At 34.6% G+C, this 17,071-nt stretch overlaps 1 protein-coding gene across 4 annotated transcripts in view; it reads left to right on the top strand.

The window, feature by feature from the left end:
- Positions 1-6,236: 6,236 nt before the first annotated feature.
- LOC149816760 (myosin-H heavy protein) overlaps positions 6,237-17,071 on the top strand; it is a 28,993-nt gene continuing 18,158 nt past the window's right edge. For all 4 annotated transcript variants that reach the window (XM_089988027.1, XM_089988026.1, XM_089988029.1 and 1 more), the window contains exons 1-3: positions 6,237-6,531; positions 16,004-16,042; positions 16,926-16,979. In XM_089988027.1, the coding sequence (XP_089844153.1) occupies positions 6,346-6,531; positions 16,004-16,042; positions 16,926-16,979 (279 nt within the window). In that variant the 5' untranslated portion in view covers positions 6,237-6,345. The remainder of the gene's footprint in view (positions 6,532-16,003; positions 16,043-16,925; positions 16,980-17,071) is intronic.

Below are 17,071 nucleotides of genomic sequence, written 5' to 3'. Positions count from 1 at the left end.
ATCAATTTTGATGGAGTTGAACTGCCTGATCCAATCAATGCCATGTATTTGAAAAAAGTTTTATTGTTAAATTGGATCTCCTTTGAAAAACTTTGCAAAATATCCCTTCTTGGTTTATGACAATGCGACTTTTGGTGATGGGTCATAAGTAAAGTCGTGGAAACCCAAATCTTGATGAAAGGTTAACTGAAGGAAAAAAGATTGATGATGAAGCAAAGTTTTCTAAATCATTGCATCCTAACTAAGGATTTCTAGAAGCAAATCATGAGAATTCATAACCGAATATCTTGGGTCCAAGACATAAGACCATATAGGACTTTCTTAGATAACCAACTATATGAGACTAAGGTCAAGCCAAAAGTCACCTCTGATTTGACCTTGCTTCTCAACTTCCTTTAGTCAGTTCAAAGAGATCCCTAATCACTAACCTTAGGTAGGTCATAGATTCAGGTGACAAAGATTTTTTAAAGGTAAAAAGAGCCAAAGTGGCAACACATAGGAAAGTAAAAAAAAAAGTCAAAAGAGGGCCACACATGAGAGAATGAAAAATCATGTGTATCCAAAGAGAGAATGTGGGGTGATTATTAGTTGATAAAAGTCATAAAAGGTGAACTGATTTAAGGTAAACCTAGACTTATATCCAGTATTCTCTTTTCTCAAGGGCACGAAAGATCTTCATGGTACTTTCCACTATTTGGCATCATGCAGAGTTCTAGACTTTGTAAGATCAAGCGTGACAATCTCACACTACAAATATTTAATTATGAGTTCCTATGATTAGTTGTCTCTTTATCCTTGCTAAGAGACAATAAGGAGTGTGATGACGAATGCCAAGCAAGTCCTTATTAACTTGGGATAACAATGAAAGAAGGAAGAAGGCTTAAGTAGCCAAATTTCGAAATCCATTTTAAAAAAAAGTGCATTGAGTTAAGGCAATTAGGGGTATAAGTATGCACATACTAATCACAAGTTTGTGAAAAAAGTAAAAAAAAAAATCCTGAGGTGGATGAGTTCATGAAAAGAGTCCTTCATTCTCAAAGAAAGAGAGTATTTCTCATTCATCCTTTATGTATTCTTATGCATACAATGTAAGAAAATGGCCAAAAAGCATTGCATGTCATAACTAAAACCATAAATGTCTATCATCATCGTTATTAAAAAAAAATCATAGTATCATGGTATGTACATTGCAAGGAAAAAAGAAAAGACAACATGACTAGGGGGCTTCTTGTCTTTGTGATCCCCCAAGCTTTCTCCAGCTTCCTCCCAAGACTCATTGTAGGCGTAATCGTCATGACAGTCTCCACTTGTTATAACAACCTTGATTGATAACTTGATTTTTCTAGTAGATTTTTTTTAAACAATGGAATATACAAATCGAGATTGTCACAGTTTCCGCATCAAACCATATACTAATTAAAATGCAGAAATCAGAGTACATCAATATCAATTAAATTGAATTAAAATAATATTTAAATTATCCAATTGCCCTGCTATAAAACCATTCCTAAAATCCAATGTCAAAGCCAACCAAACCCTCATAAATTAAGAAGCCAAAACCACCACCTCAACGGGCAGTGTGCAAAGTCTAAGAACTGTTGAACAACATAGGATCACTCAGCCACCTTAGAACTTAAAAATTATTCAAGTAAAAGAATCAGACAACCTGAGTTTGAATTGACAATAACATACTCGCATAATATACGACATGAGAACACATTCAAACACAACCTCATATATCAATCATGTAACACATATCTTAGCAGACAATAACATAAAATCATACTAACAATAAAATCACAAGTAAATATAATGTGCATCCATTCATGTTAAGATTTGCATCAATACAATAAATTATGCATATGCATGAATATATACGAAATGCATGAACTTACCATCTTAGTGTTATGAATCCTTCATGCATGAATAAGTTCTTATCTTCAATGATCATTTTGTTGCTTAAATGATGCATGCCATGTTCTATCTATATGCAATTTGCATTCTTGTTTCACTTGCCAATATCTGTTTGTGGGTACAATACAGACTCTCCAAGTATAAAGGTACATCACAAGTTTGTATTTTTAAACAATTGTATTTTATTAACTTGTGTGACACCACAACTGTGCATACTCTGGAGATGAAATATAATTTTATAAAGAGAGTTTCCAACTCCTGCAATCTCGATATATCAGATTTTCTTCATAAGTCTTGCCTACCACACCGTGGACAAATTTTGGTAGTTCCTCTGGTTACTGGTCTTGTAAATGAGGAACAAAAGCAACCTTCCATGCTAAGCCACTATCCCACAGAACCGTCAGTACCATGCTTACTCTTTCAATAAGCCCCAAGAGAATTAATTTTAATTTGATTTCATAACTAACTCTTTTGTTAATAATGTCAATGCAAACATGCAACCACGTTCATGGTTCATATGCAATAATATTCATGACATTCTATGCATGCTTTCAATTAGTTTCTATCATAAAAATCAATAAAATAATACAACCATTATGCATTTACACAGTCAAGGTAGGATAATCATTGATATTTATGCATGCCCAATTAAATCAATAATGAAATGCATTCAGTTAATATATATATATATATATATATATATATATATATATATATATATATATACATACAATATCTCATTTAAGTATCAATAAACATGTTGTACAAAATAAAATACAACTAGGCATCAACACATGTCATACTGTGTAGTTTCGATCCTTGTTAACCCAATTTTGAAAAACCCTCCAAAAATCATAAGAAATGAATTTAACTCTCAAAATTTTACCGGGATTGCCCCAACATCTTAGAAACCTAGTCCAAAAAGCAGAATTGCAAAATTTATCATAATAAATTAAAAAAAAATTGAGACAGAACCCTATTCAGGAAAAATATCAGACAAAACCTGTTAACTGTAGAAATTTATTCCGGTTTGAGGAATTTCTCAAGATTTACAAAAAAATCTTTTGACAAAATCTTTTTTATATAACCTTGTTATACATATTACCAGATTTTTCATAATTTAATTTGATTAGGGTTTTAGATCTTTCAACATCTTTGGTTGGAATAATCCTACTGATAGGGCAGACAACTTGTGTTCTGTTGCAATGAATGTTTCAACCTTAAAACTGAACCAAACAGAACAAAACAAGATTCTAAATTCAAGCCCTGTATGTGTAGAACACTCAAATATTTTTTTTTATTGACCATATTTTCATAAAGATATCATTTTTTTAAAACTAGTCTAAATAAAAAATGAGGACAGAATAGTCAAGATTCTAACTCATGCAAGATCTATTAGGCAAGAACAAGAATCAGGGTGAAATTCATATAATCACAAATTTTTATGTTATAAATTTATTTTCAATATCATACAACACATCTTTGATCATATTTATGATACTCTTGCTAACACATTAACAAGCGTAATGCAAGAATCACAAAACCTTTATGGAATATCTCAAATACAATTCCATCTATGCAAGCATCACAAGAAATATTAAAACAATATGGAATCATGATTCATCTATGCAATAACATGTTGTTTAATCATGCTACGCATATACTAGTCTACCATATATGATCAGATTTACTTTCTTTAACATGAAACATCAAAAACTTAAAACATTCTTGGTAAGACCTTCTTCAAAATGACTTTCTCGTATTTTTAAACAAGATCTATACAAGAGACAAGTTTACAGCATTAAGATCTATGAAAAAACACTCAAAAACATCTTTCTATATTCATTATACATGTTGAATAATCCAATAAAATATAGATCTATCTATTCACACGATTTTTGCTTTTTAGGGATTTGAAATGAGTCTTTTCTAAATCGTTTTTTCAAACCCAAAATTCTAAAACACCATTTTGGGTTTTTAAAAATCTTTTTCATATAGATTTAACATCCATAGATTTTATAGGCATAGATTACATGTATATCCAAGCCCTGGATAAAAAAGAGGGTATGCTAATGCATCTTGAAATCAAACACCATGAAAGTAGAGATTCCCTACAAAAAATACGCTTCTTCCAATGATACCGTTGCTTTTTTCTCTACTCGCACTTTTTTCTGGGCTAGATTAGACCTTCATAATGGTAGTTGAAGGTCTTTAATAAAGGTTTGGACTACCTTAATGGCTTAAAGGAAGAAGAAGATACGAGGAAGGAGAAAAAGAAAAAGGTAAACTCTATTTTTTTTCCTCAAACCATGAAAAAGAGGGGGAAGGGGGTGTCATGAGCCTCTTCTAGGTCTCTCTACACTATCTCTCTAGAACACGTGTTCTAGAGAGAGAGAAAAGCCATCCCTTTTATTTAATTTTTACTAATTTATTTATTTTTATCTTTTTTATATATATTTTATTTGCTATATTTTTTTATTAAATTTAATAAAAAATGGGGGTGACGTCCCCTCTAGAGGTCTTAAGTAGATAGACCTCTCAAGAGCCCAAATCATTTCGATTTCTATCTTCCTTTATATTCTAAAAAAACTATTTTCTTTTTTTTTTCTTTCTTTCTTTATCTCTATATATTTTTTTGTATTTATTTAGTAGTTATCTTTCTTCCAAGTAGCGTGACCATATGTGGAGTCCACAATAGACGTCCAGCCCATGAGACTCCAAAATCCATAATTATATCAATTTTATTTTTAATTAAAATCCATGTTTTATCCTTAATTGGATATTTATTGGATTTTCTTAGTGAATTTTAAATTCAATCCAATGAGAGTAAACCATATCAGATCCATATCCATATTTAATTAGTAAAACTCACACCCAAATGAGGGTATAAATCCATCTTAAAATTCTATCAAATTAATTTAAATTCCTATGTATTATTAAATTCTCATTTCAGGCCTAATTAAATTCAATATTAAATTCTATTTCAACTAGTGACTCCATTCAATTTATAATTTCAATCTCAATTTAGAAATCATATAAATTCTTAATTTTATCAATATAATATATAAATAGGGATTTAATAATTGCCAAAAAATCAAAGACATTAGAGTTGTGGTATGCTCAATAGGTCCTCGAGTCGAAGTGTCTCTGGTCAAAAATGAAATCTCCAGCTAGTCCATGCCACTCCTCGCAAGCAGTGGAGGCCTCTTTCGGGTTGAGTCAACTCCTGGTGTTTCAATTCGATCACTGAGGGACTCCATTCAAAAGCCAATGTGAGTGCCTTAAAAATATTATTTTTGTCAAAATTTTGTACAATAATAAATTAGGATATGGGCATAAATGGGGTAGGATCTCTATATCATTATTCTAAATGCTAAAGACATATTTCAAAGAAAGAGAAAGTGAGAATATTAAATTCAAATTGGAATCTAAAAAAGCCATAAGCAAGTTATTTTACTTGAAAGAAGTACATAATGATCACATGAGGTCCATATCAAAAGAGGTCCATCAGAAAATTGTGGCACCAATCAAAATTTGAAAAGTCCAGCTTGAGTGACTCAAATATGATATGATGATGCATGTGGGTCTCATTTTAAGATCCTTATCCGAGAAAAGGGTGCCACCCGGGTTCAAGTGGGTTTCCACATGGGCTGGATCATGGTATACCTGACTCTGAATCTGCAGTAAGTCCAAATCGGAATCTGAACATGAACTCAAATCTGATGCGGTATAATTGAATTTGGATCTAATTTTTAAATGAAAATATTGGATTAGTTTAAAAAATTAACGGCTGAAAACAAAGGTTTTAACTTTATCTTAGAAGTGCAATTGGATTGGATTTGTTCCAGGTCCTAATGTAGATCCATCAGAAAGTACCTAACCAAACCAGATTCCAAATACAAAAAGTCCGATCATATAAATCCAAAGCCTGACTAAATGTCCCTTTGGATTTATTTTAAGATCCACATCCTAGAACAATTTATTAGATTCAGATCAGAGGTGCAACCCATTTTGATCCATTTTTCATCCCTGGGCATCACATTCTCGAATTGGAGGTCCGATTCAATCCTAAGAGTAGCACTCCTAGATCCAGCCCTTTTCCCAAACCAAGTCGCGAGGGTCCCCATGGCTCCTTGTCTAATCGGGTCAGCACCCTGGACCCGCCCTCTTCGACTAGCGTCGGCGACTGATTTTTAAAGCATTTATTCGAGAAAAAAAACCCAAAACAAATGAGCAAAATATCGCGTTAAAATGGGCGAGGTGTCGACCGCGTATTCTAGACGCGGTCCGCATAAATTTGAAAACCAAAACGAAGAGATGACGATCTTGGAATCGCTTCAAAGGGCGGCCCAACTATAAATAGCCCCTTTCTCTCCCTCTCTCTCAGAATCAGGAGGAGGTGGAGAACAAGGGGAAGAAGCATCAGAGAGAATGAGGCGGCCTAGGGCTTCCGGGAAGAAGAAGAATAAGGCGACGGATGAGGTGGGGGAGAAGCAGAAAAGCGAGTCTCCGGAGGGTCCTCCCAAGGGATCCACCAAGGCCTCCACCAGAGGGAAGAGGGTCAAGGCACAGAAACCAAAGGCAGAGCCCGAATTCTTTCCCGATAGAAGGAATCTGGTGAAGAGATCGTTTCCATCTCTCTCTCTCTCTCTCGATGCCCATTCCTGCTTTAGAACTGCGATTCTGATGGAAAAATCTCTTTGTTGTGTATCACCTCTGCAATTTCCGTAGTATCTTGTGTCGTTTAACATCTTCTCTTATGCGTGCCTATGTTTTGTGTGAAAAAAACGTTCTTATGATTTCTGTTGTATTCTTTCGCTTTCGGATGCGGTGGACTGTGTGGTTCTGTACCATGGATCGAGGTTTTCTTGAAAGGGCTGTTTTTCTAGGGTTCGTAGCCCATCCTTTCCTCGTTTCTGTGCATCTCACTGTGGGAGTTTGTTTTAAACCTTGAAGAAGCGTTGCAGATGGTTCTCCGTCTCTTGTGACCTCGTTTATTTTTCGTGATATTTCTCTTGTTAGTCACCTGTTTTGTTTGCATAGGGTGATATCAGAGACGCTGAAATTTGTCTATTCATTATTTCCGGTTTTAGCACTTTTCCCTAGTTGCTTCTTGCTATTTTTTTCAGGTGGATGCCACAGTTTCCTGGAGTCTCTGTTGTTCCTTTTTCAATGGACTTGTCTTTCAATTTTAATAACATATTTCTCATAGAAACTGTGTTGAATGTCAAGTGTGAAAGCTGATTTTCAGTTTTCGGAAATATCTGTTTTGGTGCTTTCTATTCCTTCTTGGTTCTATCTTAATATCTTCCTTGGAATGAAGAGGATAACAGATAGATCAGCCACACTATCGCAATGTAGTTTTCTTTGTTTTTTTAATTCCCCAACCGGTTGTTTGAAGGATTAAAAATGGAAAAACTAAACTTGCTATCATATTTATGTTGTTTTTGTATATCTTGATGATGAACAATTTTTTTTGTCTTTGCTTGTTTACCCAAACCCTTTACAGAAAATGTAAAATGTGTAAATGAAATATTGGGTAACATTTAATTAATTTAATTTCCTTTTTCGGTTAGATTTATAACCATTTTGTTGTGAATGTTTCATTATTCTGATTTACATAACACATTTATGAAGTCAAGCATTGCAAGCTAGGGACAGCCTAGAAAGTATTTGAACTTGAGAATGTTGTTTGAGACAGTTGTTAATGTACATATCCAGCTCAAGATTCATCCTTGTTGCTTATATTAGATATGATATCAAATGCCGTCACAAACTCAAGCAAGAGACTTGCTGAAGTTATAATGTGACCTTATATCCTTATGTTACTTGATGACCTAGGGTGTATTTGACATCATGAAAAGCGGTGTGCTTGCTCTGATTTCTGTGGCTTCTTGTGACAACCATAATGAAGTAAATATTGCGGATTCTCTTTCCACAATGCAAGTGGATGAAGCAAACGTCTCTGATTCATTTCTCCCCCTTAAAGTGTGAAGAAATCATTGTTAAAAGGAATCATGGTTCCACCTTTTACTATAGCAAAAGTATCCTAATTCTTGCCTTTTATGCGAGAATTTAATCTGACATTAGCTGTTTTTGATGAGTTCCGTCTGTCACCCTTAATTGAATTTGACACATGGGTTGACAATTTTTATGATTGAAAATCTCATTTATTTGGAAAATATCATATTATGAAGATATCATGCCTCAATTCCTTCTATCTCGTTCGGCCTCTTTGTATTTGACGTATGTGTTGGGACCATGCTTGTAGGATTAGCTAGGCGTTCTTGCAAAACATGAGCTTGTACTCTTGTACTGGATGGCACCTGATTGGTGTGATCCCATCTTGTGAAAATCAACATACCAAGTTTTCATGGTTGAGTATTTAGGGAAAGGAGGAGAAAGAAAAAGAAGGCACTGATTCCTTTCCCATGTATAAGCCCTTAATGTCTATGTTCTTATGCTATCTATTATACAAGTATTATTGTACACCTCTAAATCTGTTAATGGTACATTGAATATTGAATATCTTATAGCTATAACATAATTCCATAACTAAATAACCTCTAATATCCAAGACTTCCCTCTCCTCCCTCTCTCTATCTTTCTATACTCAAAAAAATGAAGTTGCCTACCATGTTGGGAGCATTAGGTGATAAGTGACATGCAATATATGCTCCAACACCCTAAGTTCCTAGTGACCATGGGCGCATCTTAAACAATCACCAACATTTCTTGGACAGGGATTTTCTTAGTGGAATCTAAAAGTATGTGGTTTTTATTGGGAATATCTAGCAGATCTTGTTGGCAATAGTAAAAATTTTAAAATCTCAAAAATATTTTGAAAACTGAATTTGTGTGAATATTTTGTCGAAGTATTGTTATATTTTCACTTATCACAATGATTCCCTTATTTCTTAGGATTCATCATAAAACCTTTAAAAACACATTAATTTCAAAATATTACGAGCTATGTAACACGGACTCTTCTAACAAGGCACCATACCCATGTCGCACCCGCACCCAGGTGGGTGCAACACTTGGATACAACTTTCTTTGTGTTAGGTGAAGTCAACCGAGGTCCATTCCTATCTAAAAAAAAGTAGATTCAATTTACCCTAATCAAGTCCATTTTTATCTATATTATATATATAAATACATAAATGCACACAAATACATCTAGTGTTAACTTAAAACTATTAAAAATTATATATATATATATATATATATATATATATATATATATATATATATATATATATATATATATATATATATCCTCCCTGCAGCTCCGCATCCAAGTTTTTTTTTAAAATGGCGCATCCGCACCTGCACCTATGTGACATAGATTACGAGGTTTAGTGGCTATGGGCTTGAGAGATCAGAAACTCCATTCACTCTTCCAACTATAGAGTTGTGTTATAAATGCTTCTTATGTCATTTCTCTTATTTAAATGTCCTTATTTTGCTAATTTTGTGGAAAACTTTGGAGGGCATGGGTAGCCCTAAAATATTTAAAGCAACCACTAGATTGAAGATTAGAGATATAGAAAGCAATGTTGTAAGTATCTATGGGGATTTGCAATACAATATATGCTCTTATCTTGATGCAGGTGTCGTATCTTATGATACACCTTTGTATCTTATGATACACTCCAATATGAGGCATATTTTAAGATTTGCTATGAATGCAGTTTAAGTTCCCTCATTTCAAATTTCTTTTTCACGCACACGCACACACACACACGCACACACACACACACACACACATATATATATATATATTCATCCCTAAAGAGATCAAGAGTGATTTAGGGAGTTTTTTTTTTTTGCAAAAAAGAAGGTAATAGTGATGATGATACTCATGATTGACGTTATCTAATTCATTTTTGTTTGAATTTTGAAAAAAATTATGTAAAATTTTTAAGTATTGAAAAAACACTATGATTTTTTGTTTGTTTATGTAAACACACATTATTATGATTTTTGTGACTTATTAGCTTAGATTCATTATTTAATATGCATATTATTTCATAGTTTTCATTTTTCATGAGATATGCATGCCATTTATAGCATATTATCTTGATTATTGAATGTTTGAGTGTTACCTTCCAATTTTTTGCTTATCGTTCAGGCTTGTTTTTTTTGAATACTTTGGGATGCCAATTTTGAAAAAATCCCAATTGCACATTATGAATTAAAATGGAATATAAAACTTGATCTAGAAAGCAACACTAAGAAAGTCTACTTTGAAGCCAAACCTTTTACAATCTCCTAATTTTTTCTATTGGCAAGGCTCTCACTGGGTAGCGCAACAAATTCATTTAGTGTTCCCTTTAGAGAGGTGCAAATATGGAAACATTAATTAAGAGAGCTAATGGGAGTTTGGTCACTCTCCCGAGTCCTTGCCAATGGAAAGTGCATGCAATTACTTGCCTATGATGGATAGCACTTTGACAAAAAAAACCCGACTTCAAGCTTATGTGGGCTTAAAAAGAGCAAGTAGATGGAAGGAATGATTCAAGTTCAATAACGTGCAATGGATGAATCAGAGTATTGAACAACTTTTGCGAGCTTAAAGTGGAAAGTTGAATAAGATGCATTTCGGTCATACCTTTTTTGCTCATTTTCTCTGTTTCTTTTTAACACTTTTCATCTTAATGTGGGTGGGGATGAAGACTTCTTGTCAGGGACAATTGCATTCATGGATCTTGGAAGTGATTCAAATGTAAACTTCTTGGAAAGAAATTCGATTTTTTTTTCACCACTTGATGTATGATTTATAGGGAAAGAAATAAAAATTTCCTAAAAGAGTTTTCATGAGAGCATTCTTATCAAATGCTGGGGAAAAGATTGTCCTTTCCCATGCAGGTTTCTCTTGTCATGAATGTTTCTCGTGTCCTTTGGAGTTACTTCTCTTATTCTTTCCTAGTGACATGTGATCACTACTACTTTCTTTCATTAAAAAGGTTTTGCCTTTTAGACCATAAAAAGTTGTCTTTTTTCCCCAAATATTGAGAATTTAATAGCCCTTGGTTTTGGTTTTAGTTGCCTTTAAGTTGCTTATTCACAGTATGGTTATTTTTTTTTTTGTTAATCAAGCTGGGAGATTTAGGTCCTCTCTTGTGTATTAATGGCTATGTAGACAAAAGTGCCGACTATGTGCCTTGTCGGCCTAGGAACCTAGTCTAGGGGGTTTTCTTTTTCCTCTTCTTTTTCTTTTTTTCTTCTTTTTGTTTCTTCTTCTTCTTTTTGTTTTTTTCTTCTTTTTCTTTTTCTTATTCTTCTAATTCTATTTTTTTTCTTCTTTATTTTTTTCTTCCTCTATATGTTGTTTGTAAAATATATCAGTATTTTATGGTTTTCACATTTATATGTTCTATTTTATGTTTGACCTATTTATTGTACTGCGTGCATTTTATTTGTATGTATACTTGCTATTGGTTATATATGTATGTATATACTATACATTGTATATATGTATTGAAATTTATATATGATTCTTTGATTCCTTTAATTTTTTCTATAGTTCTTATACTTATGTTTAATTTATCTATTGATTAATTTTATGTTCCATACATCTTGTTATTAATTCTTAGCAATTTATTATAAAATTTGTATTTCTCCTTTTTTATTTTTATTTTTGGTATTGACTGGTTGACTAATCCTGCCTAATTCTTGACTAGTCTCTTTAGGGGTCTACCTACTAGGGGCTGACTAGTACTTTTGACTACATAACAATTATACAAAATGGACGATGGCCTAGTATAGTTGTGGTTAACAATTATACAACATGGACGATGGCCTAGTATAGTTGTGGTCTAAATTAGAACTACATTCATCCATGAAATCCATGACCTCTTATTGGCCATATACATATAAAGCGTAGTCATAAATCTCGTTATCGGGATATTCTCGACAAAGGAATATCTTGGGTTATTTTCAAAAAATAAGTTTTTTTCTTGAAAAAATCTCAGCAAGTTAGAAAATAAAAGCATAAGTATATGTATATTTAGAGAGAGGGAAGGAGGTAGAGGGGGTATGGAATATAGTCTCACATATTGGGCTCAAGGATATTATGAGGGGGAAGGCCTTCCCACATGTTAAATGGGGGCTTCCTTCCCCTTTCACTTCCAAAATGCGGGCCCCACGGTATGTGGTGTGGGCTGCATTAGTGTCTCCATTTCTTAAAAATAGGAAGTGAAGGTACATGAAAGAAAAGCTGGGTTATAGCAGCATTAATGCCTCCTTTGAAAATAAAAAGTCGAGGCATATAAACAAATTTTTTGGTTTTTAACTGTTTTTTCTTGCGATTTTTTTCAAACATATCTAGATCTATTTGCTTTAAGCGATCTATTCAACATCACATTTATTTCATATTTATCTTGTTTATTGAATAAATCATGTTTTTTTTTGGCAAAGTTCAATATATCACTGATATTTTTGACTATCGTATAAAGTTGGAGGTGCGGACAATATGCATGAGGGTGTCATTCAACACTATAGTTTCTATTATTAGGAGGTCCGATTGTTCCTGTGGTACCCTTGCAATATGATATTTGTTGTCACAATATAAATACACTGTTGATTTGGTCTCTCAAACTAGACTTCCTGATGATGAGAAAAGGGTGGATGCTCCACTTGAAGTGAATGTTAACTGGGGCTTACTGATGGTGAACTATTGCACAATTACACTGTTTAACTACAATTTGTTTGGAAACTTTAATATACATGTATTGCCTTTGATGTTCATTTGGTGAGTCAGCTTATGGGGCTCTTATATCTGTGCACATGGCATCTGTCTTGCCCATTATTCCATATGTTCATGATATCATGCATTATGCCTTACTTCCTTCATTATCTAGATTGATGTAGAAAGCCTACCCAGATTCAGACTTTGCAGGATTTAGCTGTCACATAGACATGACCATTGAACAGCCCTACCTGTGTTGACACAGCCACAGGTACGTGTGCAGGACACAGCACAGGTACGTGCTGCTGGTTCGGATTGGGTTGGGTCCAACCCTGGCCCAAACCATTTTTTTATTTGTTTGATGTCTGTGAAAGGCAGAGAGAGAGAGTACTGGAACCGGTTCTCTTCTTCTTCTTCCAATCTACCAGAGAGAGAGAGAGAGAGAGAGAGAGAGAGAGAGAGAGAGAGAGAGAGAGAGAGAGTACTGGACCTGGTTGCCCCTTTTTCTCAAAACTTACGCTTACAGGCTTCTTTTAATTTTTAATATCAACCTTAATATAGTTCCGTGTATGATCTAGACCCAAACTCTTTCCTCTCTCTCTCTCTCTATATATATATATCCATGTCCCCATACCCTCATTTTAGAAAATTGATGTGTCGTATCCTTCATACCCGTACCCATGTGACAGTGATTTTATATAGACATGAGATCTATTGGATTTTTGCATTTTCTAGGGAATTCCTTGATATATTGAAAAAATAAGAAGCAACAAGGAATAACATTGTCTACTGCTGACTGAGACTGTTTAGCTTTGATGCCTTTTGGCTAATATGGTGATTATTAGTTAGGGATCTACTCCTATGTGTTGTACAGTAAGAGTGCTATATATATTGCTAAAAGTCCAGACTCCAGAGCAATGTTGTTAGAAGTATCAGATCCTGAATCGATTTTCAAAACTAATTAGGGAATCAGCTGATTCTGAACTGAATCGAGCTAAATTGGCCAATTTTTAACCAGAAGATGACATATATCAGAAAAATATTAAAATAATATTAAAAATATTTGAAACCCTATTTAAAAAATAAGCTGATTCAGCTCATTTTGTATCAAATTTTTTCCGATACAATACGAATCGGCTGATTCGCGACGATACTAACAACATTGGACTAGAGTTTCATGAGAAGAAAAAACATATTGAGATCTACCACCACTATGTTCACTAAGAGTACTTAGCTGGGACCATTTAGGGAGAATTTATAGCGATTTTGTTTACTAAGTCTCTACCTTTTCTGCATTTCTCTCCCTTCTCTCCAATCTCTAGATGCATTTTGTTGATGCTCCTTGAGTTTGAAAGATAGAGAGGGGAGGGTTGAAACTTGAAAGTATTAGTGTCTGTGCTTTTGTATATATGCATTATATATATGTATGTATGTTGTGCATTATATGTTCAGGGCATGCTTATCCTTTTGATTTTTTTATGAGGTTATTTTTGTCCTTTTTTTCTTTCATCTCTCTTCAGTCCCATCAATGTATCTTGTTCTTTATATATATATATATACACTTAGACAGACACACCGATATAAGTGTGTGTAATACGCATACACACACTTATACATATGTATCTATGCATGTATTGTATTTCTAATGAAAATATACATGGTTTTTTGCAGTTTTTTTTGACTTTCTCCTTTGATCCTAACAGTTCGTAAGAACAATTTCAAGTTAAAGTGTTTCCTCTTATTTCAGTTTGAACCCGATCTGAACATCTACTCAGGCTTTTGGAAACATGCTTATCCTAATTTCAGATATTGTTGTTATTTTTCTAAGATTTCTTTCATCACATAAATTTGATCTTGTTATGATGTTTCTGTAATGAAAATGGCCCTTCCCTTCTTAAGAGCTTGTACTTTTTACCAATGTTGATATTTATTATAACAAGATATTAGTCATGCATTCTTTCTGTTTGCTTTGATGAGACACATATAATGCACTGTGCCTTCTTGGGAAAGCTTTTGTGATGTTGAGATTGTTAGGGGCATGCCGTCTTTGTTATTGTAGAAGCAGGTAATTTATTCAGTTATTCTTAATTTTTAAAATAGAGGGCATAATTTATTAAAGCATTTAACTTGCTCGCTCTTCCAACACCCCCACTCCTCCCCCCAAAATCTAAATTAAGTGTGGTAGTTTGTTTTGAAATGTTTTTGAAGCGGGAGTTCAAAATTTGAATATTTCAATTTTGTGTTAATTTCCAACTGGGGATAAATCTCAGTTGGAGGCGCTGCATTATAGCTAATCTGCATCCTTATAAAAAATACCATACGATAGATTTAAATTTGGATTGACACATATAGATACAGCTATCAGTAAGGTCAGTAATCCAATCCAGTAAACATCCAGGTCCTATGATTCCTTTTCTACCCGGACAAATTCAAAATTGAAAGACACTCTGGGAAATGCTTCTGCTCTCTCCTTCTCTCTCAGTACCATGGTTGCCAGTTGAGGAAGCGGGAGCGGGAAGCGATACGGGAAGCGGGAGCGGGAAGCGAGGCACTTTCAAAATTTTAGGAAGCGGGGAAGCGGGGGACCACTTAGGAGCGATTCGGGAAGTGTCTCGGAAGCGACCTAGGAAGCGTCTCGGAAGCGACATAGGAAGCGTCTCGGAAGCGAGGGGAAGCGAAAAAAATAAAAATAAAAAATAAAAAATACAAAAAATTGAAAAAAACAGGGGAAGCGTGGGGGAAGCGAGGGGGAAGCGTGGGGGAAGCGAGGGGGAAGTGCGCTTCCCATTAAAGGGAAGCGCGTCCCCCATTAAAGGGAAACACGTCCCCCATTAAAGGGAAGCGCGCTTCCCAAAAAAGGGGGACACGCTTCCCAAAAAAGGGGGACGCTTCCCCCCACGCTTCGGAAGCGCGACGTTCCGCGCTTCCGAAGCGCGCTTCGGGGAAGCGCACTTCCCCTTTTAGCTAGGCGCTTCCGGTAACTCTGCTCAGTACACATCTTGGTTCCACATTTCAACAATTGAAAGACATGGGTATATGTTTTTCATATGGTGTTCATCCTTGAGGGTCTGTCCTTAAGTGGCAGCCCTTCTGGTAGATGGTAGCATGCAACATCTTGCAATTATGCAACTTTTTCGATCTTTAATTCTCATTTATACATTTGCATTACATTTCTACCGTTTGTCATTTTCTGATTTGAAACTGTTTGCTTGCTATGCCATGGGCTGGAGAAGTTTGCTTTTATTGAATTATATCATTGGCTGATCTCCTAAGCTGTGTTGACTGCTGGATTTGTTTGTTTGTTTGCATTGTAGTGAGTTATACGGTATACCAGCTATATCATGGCATTTATACTTTGCTATTTTTTCTGTATATAACATTTTCTCCATCTTGCAGGAAGATCTTTGGAAAGCTGCATTCCCTGTTGGCACAGAGGTTTGTTTAAAATTAACTCTGCAATCTTTTTTTAACAAATCATCATGCAGATTATTTTTTGATTATTTATTCTTAGATAGTTTCATATTGAGGATTTTATTAACTTGACATTTTCAAATGAGGATTCACAGGTCTAAGAAATATAGGTGGTAGTGTTGCATTGTTAAGATCTCATAGTTGTTTTTTGATGGCGAGAAACCCTCGCTAAAGAGAGGAAAACCCTGGATGGGGCCCCACGACCACCCTGCCTTATGTGGCCCTATGTATGGACAGTTTTCTGGATGCGTAGAGGTGGTTTTTCGTTATTGTTAAATATCTATTGCTATAGAAGGCAGGCCATCAGTTTTGTTGGACAAACTTCAAACCATGTTTTTTCTCTCCAAGTATAATATTGTCAAATATTGTCAACATCTTAGCAGCTTTAGGAAAAAAAACCAAAAGGTCAAAACTTAAAGATGATACATTTGTTCTAAGGTAAATTCATGGTAGGCCTGAGCTTGATTAGGTTAGATTATGATCACACCAATGGGAGCTTGGTTGGTCTGGTTTGGATTTAGATATGGTCCTATTCTGAGTATGCAATGGAGCTTGTTTACCAAGGGATTTTCTGCTTTTCTTTTCCATCTTTTATCTTCATTTTGACTCGGTTTGTAAAGCTATTTTGGATGTGTTTTCACTTTTCAGTGTTCTTTGTTTAACACTTCCCTTATTAATGCTTGTGCTTGAACACTCTTTTTTCATGGTCTGAAGGTTGCATAACAGTTATTTTCTCAGTTGTGCATTAACTTGCTTATTTATGTCATATGGCAGCTTATCTAGGTATTTGTCATTGTCCAACTTGCATTCTGAATTTTCTAATATGCAATGTAATTTTGATTGGCAGTGGCATAATTTGGATTCTGTCTACAAGATCAACTGGGATTTTTCTAATCTAGAGGTGCGTGACATTATCCACTTTACATACAATAGTTTCTTTCTAATTTTATGGTGTGCATGCTTTCTGACGCAATATTCATTTTCTTGACTCTT

Source organism: Nuphar pumila, chromosome 14, assembly GCF_984573655.1.
Source record: "Nuphar pumila chromosome 14, dmNupPumi1.hap1.1, whole genome shotgun sequence".
In the NCBI taxonomy this organism is placed as follows: Eukaryota; Viridiplantae; Streptophyta; class Magnoliopsida; order Nymphaeales; family Nymphaeaceae; genus Nuphar; species Nuphar pumila.
The sequence above is the reverse complement of the archived record's forward strand: the minus strand, read 5'-3'. Positions and strand labels throughout refer to the sequence as shown.